Source organism: Euprymna scolopes, chromosome 13 (genome assembly GCF_053919585.1).
Source record: "Euprymna scolopes isolate OS-2025 chromosome 13, ASM5391958v1, whole genome shotgun sequence".
Taxonomy (NCBI): domain Eukaryota; kingdom Metazoa; phylum Mollusca; class Cephalopoda; order Sepiida; family Sepiolidae; genus Euprymna; species Euprymna scolopes.
The window spans coordinates 121,586,852-121,596,851 of record NC_136494.1 but is presented as its reverse complement, the minus strand read 5'-3'; the positions used below and the strand labels follow the sequence as shown (position 1 = coordinate 121,596,851).

General features: G+C 34.9%; 1 protein-coding gene across 12 annotated transcripts in view; it reads right to left on the bottom strand.

The window, feature by feature from the left end:
• LOC145292174 (uncharacterized) overlaps positions 1 to 10,000 on the bottom strand; it is an 806,320-nt gene that overhangs the window by 212,277 nt on the left and 584,043 nt on the right. For all 12 annotated transcript variants that reach the window (XM_080138436.1, XM_080138439.1, XM_080138442.1 and 9 more), the window contains one exon: positions 7,569 to 7,838. In XM_080138436.1, coding sequence (XP_079994562.1) covers positions 7,569 to 7,838 — 270 coding nt within the window. The remainder of the gene's footprint in view (positions 1 to 7,568; positions 7,839 to 10,000) is intronic.

Genomic DNA, 10,000 nt, shown 5'->3' with positions numbered 1-10,000 from the left:
CAAGTACATCCAAGGATGGAGTACTGCTGCCACATCTAGGCAGGAGCTGCTAGAAGCAGCTTATCCTGCCTTGACAGAGTGTAAAATAGACTTCGTAGCCTAGTGGTAGATGCCCTTTTCTCTTCCCTCAGAAGAGATGTTGCGAGCTTGTCTCCACTTTATCATTATTTCCATGGCAAGTGCTCGTCTGATCTCCAATCTATGGTCCCCCTTGCCAAACTTTCATGAAAAACACTCATCTAGCTGAAACCACTGTCAATAATTTTCCCCACTCTTTACCTGTGCCTAAGCTTCTTAGAATTGCACGTCTGAGGAACTCTCTTCCCTTTGCCTGCTTTCCATCTGACTACAATTTGGTTGTCTTCAAGTCCAACGTAAACAAATTCTTGATGAACTTTCCCCTTAAGAAATCCAATTCACAAAATTCCCACTACTAACGATTACTACAATATCCCATTGACTTCTGTACACTCAGTAACCCTTATCCTTGAGTGGCCTCCGGGCCTTTATAAGTGGTGACCCCTATGTAAAAAATTTTTTTTTTTTATAATTTTCTGTTAAAAAACGTAAGCTGTTCTTTACAAAAATAAAACAGTATCCATAAAATATGTGTTATATTAAAATTAAAATGCTTGTTGAATTAAAATAAAGTTAATTAATGAAATGTCCTTTTGCAAATATATGCAAATCAGTAAACCTAAGGACTTAAATCGCATATATATATTGCCATTATATTAGGAAGGTAGGCTACATTTGTTGTGTGAATTTGAAAAGTGCTTAACTCTTATATATTAGTGCAAGAAATAGCAAAATTTTATTTCATTTTCTCTGATGAATCGTAATCATCTGTATATTTATAAATAAGAAGTAAAAACAAGCTTTGGCACTCGGCCACATACAGGGGGAATCATAGGCATCAGGGATTAACTTTGGGGTAACAAGAAAAGGATTGCCTCAAAGGCGGCAGCTTTTGGAGCTGACCTAGATATTAATGTACTGTAAATTCATCACTCCAAATATTAAGACGCAGGTAAGATTACAACTTATTTCGTTTAAGTAAATAACAGCATTAAGGATATTGGAAGAGCCTTATCTGCTCCATTATTTTGGGAGCTGCCCCTCCCTTTTTTTAAAGAAACAAAAACTGGATCCAATTTTTTTGCCCCAGTACATTTCTACCTTCAATAAATTGTTTAAATTATTGTTGTTGAAATTTTAAGGAGTGTAAGATATAATTTTAAATCAATCACAATTTTGAATGAAAAAGATGACAAAATATTAACGAAAAACAAAAATATATCAAGCTATAACATTTAATTGTATCGTTTCAGCAAAACAAAATTGTGTCACTTCAGTAAAATAAAATTGTATTGTTTCAACAAAACAAAATTGTATCGTTTCAGCAAAACAAAATTGTATCATTTCAACAAGAAACAAAATTGTATCATTTCAACAAGAAACAAAATTGTATCATTTCAACAAGAAACAAAATTGTATCATTTCAACAAGAAACAAAATTGTATCATTTCAACAAGAAACAAAATTGTATCATTTCAACAAGAAAACCTGGAAAATTTCATCAGTATGCCCTGTATTTAAGAATTCAGGTGATCGCTCATCCCCCTCTCAGTACAGGCCAATAAGTCTCCTGTGCGTCATGAGTAAGTTGCTAGAATCTGTGTTAAATACAGAAGTAATTAACCATCTCAACAAAAATAACATTCTTAGTGACACTCAATATGGTTTCCGTTCTGCTAGATCTACAGCAGATGTGCTTACAGTTATATCGCATAGGATTAGCAAATCTCTCGACAGTGGCAATCTTTCTAGGGCAATTGCTCTTGACATATCTAAAGCCTTTGATAGGGTATGGCATAAAGGTTTACTTCATAAGATCGCTAGCTATGGTATAGCTGGAAAAGTCTTCTCAATTATTAAATCATTTCTTTCTGATAGGTTCATAATAGTTGAGGGGCAAAAATCAGAAGCTCACAGTATTAATGCCGGTGTCCCTCAGGGGTCCATACTGGGCCCAACTCTTTTCCTGATCTACATTAATGATCTTCCAAATCACATCCTTACATCATTTGTAGACATTTATGCTGACGACACTACCATTTATGGTAGCACATCTAAGACAGTAAATGACCAAGTTCTCTCCAATTCTCTCTCCTCTGATTTTGAGCACGTAGTACAATGGGGAAAGGAGTGGCTGGTTACTTTTAATGCATCCAAAATCAAGCTTCTCTCTTTACATCATCAACATTCTGATTCACATCTGGAATCAATTGAAATGAATGGCTCTCGTCTTCAGGAGGCCTCAAGTTTTGACAAGCTTCTGGGCTTCATCGTTATTCCCAATCTTAAATGGAACACGTACATCAAATCTGTTGCTAAGGTCGCTGGAAAAATGATGGGATCTTTCTATCGATCCAGTAGATATCTCACTACTGATGTAATTCTCTATCTATATAAGAGCCAGGTACGTCCAAGGATGGAATACTGTTGCCACATCTGGGCAGGAGCTGTTAGAAAGGACTTGCCATGCCTTGATAGAGTTCAAAATAGACTTCATAGCCTTGTAGGAGATGTCCTTTTTTCTTCCCTGCAACCTCATAGAAGAGATGTTGCGAGTCTGTCTCTGATGTATCATTATTTTCATGGAAAGTGTTCGACTGGGCTTCAGTCTATGGTCCCCCCTTGCCAAACTTTCACAAGAAACACTCATCTAGCTGAAAACACTATCAATAATTCCCCCCACTCTTTATCTGTGCCTAAACCTAAAAGTAGATTCCATAAACAAAGCTTCTTTCTTAGAACTGCACGCCTGTGGAATTGTCTTCCGTTTTCCTGCTTTCTGGCTGACTACAATATGATTGTGTTCAAGTCTAACGTAAATAAGTTCTTGATGAGCCGTTCCATACAAATTAACAAATTTACCGAATTTTGATTACTAATGATTACTACATTGTCCAATTTCTACTGTACACTCTTTAACCCTTATCCTCTAGTGGCCTCTTGGCCTTGATAATGTGGTGATGCCTGTGTAAAAAAAAAAAAAAAAATTACAGACTAACCTATGGTCCATTTTGGGATCTGGATATACTCTATATTAAAAACCAATCTCATATCTAACTTTATGGAGGAGACAAATAAGTGAGAAACTTCTTAAAAAGCTCATATTTGAAGATTTTTATTTCATTGTGATTTTCAGATTTGCTTAAATTTTACTAGTGTTTCTGAAGAATGTTTTACGATGCATTAGCATCAATAGCCAGAAAAAATTCTATAAACACTTATCCACAATGCAAGGATATTCAAAGTGTTATCTTTCAGTGATTTCTTGCACCAAATCTTTTTAATTATCTTTTTTCTTCTCCTATCCATTCTTTTTAATCTGGCTTTACATTCAGTCGGTTCATCACTTCCCTTATTTGTCCTTTATGACTCACTTTACATCTATTCAATCTAACATGTCATTGACTAGTTTTTGACCTTGAAGAAGTATATTTTAGTTCCTTACATCAAGTGGCTTCATGCCTTACCTGGAGCAATTTTCATAAAATAAAGAGGCCTTTTAAGGGCTATTGCATGCGAAATCAGAATGTTTTTTGCCTTGTAAATTATTAAATACGGATACCTAGTGGGACTGCGGATTCATACCTTTGCACGAATCACAATAAATGAGACTGGAATGGAACTCAGCAGATTTGATAATAGAGTTCACTGTAAAAATTGTCTATCTCAAAGACTAATCTTTATAGAAATGAAACTTTATCTATGTGGAAAAGTGACCAACACAAACTGAAAATATTCAACCATCACTGCCTACGCTGCAGCCTCCATATCTGCTGGCAACAGTTTATCTGCAACAGTTCATGCCCACTGCAAGATCTACTCCCTTAAAAAATCTCTCCTTGCCAGATGCCTTTGTTGGTTCAGTCATACCCTTTGACGACATTCAGAGGACTTCATCCATGATGTCATTGACCTAGAAACCCCACCAGACTAGAAGAAACATTGCAAGAACCAACTCAAAACTCTGCTTAGTGAGGTGAGGCAGGATGCTGGGTTTTCACCTTCACAAGGTCTATCACTAAAACTTCACTTATAACAGAAGCAGCTTTGGATCACAGTGTCTGGTCAGTGTTCTAGATGTGGTGAACATATTAGAAAGAGCTAGCCCAACCGATCCAAAGTGAATGCTGCAACTATGACCAAAGACGAAACTAATCATCACATTTATCTGATGAGGATGGTTAGATAGCTAGCATGATAGAAACAAAGATCTGCCCATGGCTGAATGGACTTTCTTGCAGGCATCAAATAATATTATATAAAAATAATGACATGTGTTCAGGGAACAGAACAAAGTTTCTAGTCAGTTGGAGTCAGGGGAGAGAGAGGGGGAAGAGAGAGAGGGGGAAGAGAGAGAGGGGGAGAGAGAGGGAGAGGGAGAGAGAGGGGGAGAGGGAGAGAGAGAAAGGGGGAGAGAGAGAAAGGGGGAGAGAGAGAGAGAGAGAGAGAGAGAGAGAGAGAGAGAAAGGAGGAGTCAGTTGGAGTCAAGAACGAGAGAGGGAGAGAGAGAGGGAGAGAGGGGGAGAGAGAGGGGGGAGAGAGAGGGGAGAGAGAGGGGAGAGAGAGGGGGGAGAGAGGGAGAGAGAGGGGGGAGAGAGGGAGAGAGAGGGGGGAGAGAGAGGGGGGAGAGAGAGGGAGAGAGAGAGGGAGAGAGAGGGGGAGAGAGAGGGGGAGAGAGAGAAAGGGGGAGAGAGAGAAAGGGGGAGAGAGGGAAAGGGGGAGAGAGAGAGAGAAAGGAGGAGAGGGGGGGGGAGAGATGATGTGCATCTGAAAATGTAGAGAGAATCTAAACAAATGGCACTGATAACTGTGTCCCTCAATTCCTAAAGAGGAAAGCAAGTAAGAAATAAATTTTAGTCTAGGTAAGTCTCTCCGTCACCCCCTCCTCGTGAATAAAGTTTCTCTTCTCAAAACCTTTGAAACCTATACAAGTCTCCATTGAGTTTCAGTAAAAAGACTTGTGGATTTGTTTCTGGATTGCTGAAGCAGGAAAACAGACATGTGCACGTGACGCATTTGTTGATTTAATGTTTAACATGAAAATATTACAAACCTCCATCTTTGTTTTCCACAACAAGAAAAAACTGAACACAATTGATCTGATAGAAAAATCAACATGACATTGACAATTCCATAGACCATAGCAGTATCCAGTAAACCAATAATGCACCTCATCCTAAGATATATGGACAAATATTGATAATCATCTAAATAAATAAAACAATGTGTGTGAATATTTGTGTTTAACCAATAAACTCTTAAACTACTGGGCACATAACACTGAAATTAACCAAAAATAATAATCATACACCAAGGATGGTTTATAATGAGTAAAATCTTTGCTTGGATGAATACCGGATATAGAAATATGTCAGCAAGTTTAAATGCAAAATATTAATTTCAACTTGCCATCATATTTCTATTACTTTTGCACATGTGCAAATTCATTCATACCTTGAAATGGTTTACATTAAAACTTTTTTATCTATCTGTCAATAGCTGAAATGCTAAGAAACACGGCTGGAGCGCTACATGTTTTGGTTTCGATTCTAATTGATAGCACCTAAATATTTTTTTTTCTTAAATATTTTGAAATCAGTACTATATATTAGATGCAATATAATATTCAATATAAATTTGAATTTGTAATAATAAATAAATGCAAAAACTGCATGAATTTAAACATGTTTAAATGCATTTTACAGCTGGGCAAGGCCAGGCGCCCTCCTCCACTAGTATGAAATAAGAGGTTGTGTATAACTGTACATACATTTGCACAAACAAAGTTACTAGGATTTAGAATCAAGCAAAAAAAAAAAAAAAAAAAAAAAATTCTCCATTGCTTGCCATAAGCTAAAATAGATTTTTATTTTTTGTTGCAATTTTATAGACACTTGTAATTTATGTTCACCCAAATACTTAAAGGAACTTCAGTCGATTACGTCATTAAAACAATGTCAAACAAAACATTCCATCAGACTTTGTAGTAATGATTTTCAAATAGAATTTTATTATTTTGTTTACTTAGACCGTCACAAAAACACAAACGTTTTTCCTATATAGGTTTATAGACTTCTAGAATTGACAGGATAGAATAACAAGAAATGTGTACTACATTCTGTGATATTAACATCCTTGGCCGTGGGGAGACATTGTAAATAGGTACATTGTGTGATATTAAGAAAAATTTGTTTAGTTATAAAACTTTTCTTTGCCAACAAATGTACATCAATTGTCAATTATAATGAATTAGTTTCTAAGTTTTTTTTTTCTTTTTAGATAAATACTCTGAATTTCTTAGATGAGGATTAATTTTTATTATTTAGTTTCTTTGGACTACTGTTCTCATCTTAAGTATAATTTTTACGTTTCGGTTGGCAGAAATATTTTCAAGTTCGACAAGATACAGCAAAATAAAGTCAGAGGTTACATCAAGCAAAAGGATAACACAGTAATCAGGAGAATCCAAATGCAAATTCTGTTCCAATCTGTTATTTGCATAATGTTTCAATTGACCTCTCATCTTAATCAGGTGTATCTTGTCAAACTTAATGGAATCTTTATTCAATCTAAGTGGTTGGAGTTAGGCTCTCATTCCATCAGTCAGTATCCGCAATAAATAAATTAATAAATAATACTCATCTCAATAATGAATTCCAATTAAAATAATATATGTACCATTCGGTACGGACCCGACCACGGAAGATCAGATAATGAATAAAAGTGGATTGATAAGACCAAAAAATCCAACCTTGATCGCCCTCCGGGGCCCGTGGCACAGTGGATAGAGACGTTGAATTTCTATGGTTTCAGGTGAGAATTGTCTGAAAATAGCGATCTCAATCATACCCAAAGCCAGCCAGAGGCTTACTTGGACAAAACGTGGTGAGACGACAACAACTATGGATGGCAGTAATTGTTGAGAATGGGTTAGGAGATTCGGAGTTCCTACCCCATCACTTGATGAAAGCCAGAGGAATAGTTGGCCAAAACGTTGTGAAACAACAACTAAGAAAAGATGAGGATGATAGTCCGCAATAAATAAATTACTAACATCATTGTTGTTTATTAAAGTCGAACATCTAAAAAAATTTAATTTTGTAAGCCCCTTCAAGTATGACTGGAAGAAATAGAAGAAAGGTTCACCAGTAGGAAAGAGAAACAGCAAAACTGCAGCGAAATAGTGGAGAAGAATATGTCAGTAGTTCTTTAAAATGCATTGTAGGAAAGCTCAGGCTTGGAGAAGCATGTTTGTGCAAGAATAAATGATTCGTAAAAATAGGTGGCCCAGTAAAGGTTGCGTTAATATTCAAATCGTTCTGGAAAATAGGAAATTGCAACGAACAAAATCATTATGCTCCAAACATTTAACCTTTTTTTGTGTGAAAAATATCAAGTGGTGCTTACGTCGTTCTTCCACCAAACGCGTCATATAAAAATATATTAAAGAAAAATCTCTTCTCATAAAATATAATAAAATAAGATTTCACCTTTTGTTTGGAGCAAAGTTGATGAACCATTTTGTACGTCTTTTCTTTGTGATTTCGATACATTCACTTCAAGCACCTTGTTTGGATCACGAATTGGGAGGTCCCACACTGAGTGCCGCTGAAAAGAATCTCTGGGAAGAGATTCTAAAGAGTTTGTCTTTGAAAGAGTTCTCTTCGGCAAAACATCCAATGACGTGCTACGAGGTAGCTGTCTATGGTGGACACCGTTGTTATGCCTTGATGTTAATAATTGGCTGGTCAGGTCCACCTCTGAAGAAAAAAAAACACAAAAAAAACATAATTAGATGATATCTCACATAGTAAAAAAAAAAAAAATTAATTTAAATCTAAAAATTACCAGCATTTGGAAAAACTTCAAAAGAACTATTTTCAAGCAGTAAGCAAATTCAAAAAGGAAGAACGTCGAAAGAGTTGAAGAAAATGAAACTAATATGGAAGTTTTTTCATAAAAAAGAAAAAAAAAAAAAAAGAACGTAGAAAAATTGAACAAAAGAAAAACAGGTATACGAAAAGTTGAAATTGACAACTTTCATTCGGATATAAAAATGGATGCCAGTAATGCTTATATCAAAATATTTCTGCATCGGAACTTTCCAGGGAGGCAATTTACAACTCTGCTAATTTGATGAGTTGGTTATATAAACTGTAGGATACTTTGAATGTTTCTTGGAGTCAGAAGATAAATTTGAAGTAATACTTAAATTGTCACATTTTTTTGTAAAAAAAAACAGATTTCTTGGATATTGTATGCTTCATATAAATTCTTCCAAAATTAATACGATAAAAATGGAAAAGAAAACAAAATTAAAAAAACATAAATCTCATTTAGAAAATTCATTGTGTCTCCATTTTTTCAAACTGTATCTCTTCAGAAACGGAAGGTTGTAGAGCGGCACGAAGCAGCTCAAATGATTGCACTTTTGGGAATCAATTTTTTTTTTTTTTACGAGTGTTTACCTAGTCAAAATAGTTGCTAAAAGGTCAAAATTCAAAGAAATGAAAACTTGGCAAACGCGAGTCAACTAAATTGCTCTTTTTCATATTCACAAATATATATATAAAATAATTTAAGATTAATGTATGAAAATATATATATATATATATATATATATATATATATATATATATATATATATATATATATATTAATCGTAGTTTATTTTTAGCTATTTCTTATCCAACTGACAAGAGCTGATTCGGTACTATAAATTTTGGTTGTAGTTTCGATTCTAGCTGATGGCACCCAAGTCGTTGTTTGCCTTTATGTTTTAAATCATGACTACATATTGTGTACAATATGAAATAGTCTATAGAGAATTGATCCTATAATAATAAATACGAAATCTGCATAAATTAAAACATCATATTTAAGTGTATTTTACAAGTGGGCAACGCCAGGTGTCCTCTGCTGGTATAATATAAACTTGAAAATAAAAGAAAATGTTATTCTCTCCTATTATGAATCAGGAAAATTATTTGTTGTCATTAGTAATAGGAAAATTACAAAAATAAATACAGGACATTCTTGAATGTGTTCATTTAAGGGTAGAATATGGACATCAGGCATTATAGTTTTTAGAAAGTCAGATGGAGACGTACATATATGAGGAAATTACTTTGTTTGGGTTCATATCATATCTAATGTTAAGGTTGCATGAACTGACAGAAATGAAGACTTGAAAACTGTATATCACCAAATATATCCACTAACCAATAAAATATTGAAAAAAAAAAATCAAATCAAAAAAGGGTAGAATTAATGCAAAAAATACAAAATAATTATAATTTAGAATGCAAAAAAAAAAAAACGAAAAAAAACAAACAATTCAGTTATAATAAAGAAAAGGGAAACAGTGTATTAACGCATGCAAATCAAATAAGTTCCTAGTGTGACTGAAGAACCAAAAACAGTGAAATAAATTTCATGATTCCTTCCGTTAAAGATTTTTTAGAACAAACTTTACAGAAGACAAAATAATCCATAAACAGAATGAAATGTGCTCTGATGAACTCATCCTGCATGTACCCCTCAACGTACATACCCCCTGACAACCCCATTTAGCAACAAAATCCCAATTCTTCACTGTAGAAGAGGTCCCTAGATGCCAGAAATCCTTCTACTCTTAGTTCTTCTCTCAGACAACTAGACTTTGGAATTCCTTCCCTGTTACCCGCTTCTGTGACTGTACCGACATGCAGAAGGTTGAATGTAATATAAACCATTTCCCTTAAACATGGTAGACCCTTATGTCCAAGTGACTATATGCCTCGTTTGAAGTGAACATGACTAAAAATAAAATTAAATAATCAAGCAGGCTAGTAAGTACGTCCAAGGATGGAATACTGCTGCTATATCTGGGCAGGAGCTGCTAAAAAAAGCCTATCCTGCCTTGACACAGTACAAAATAGAC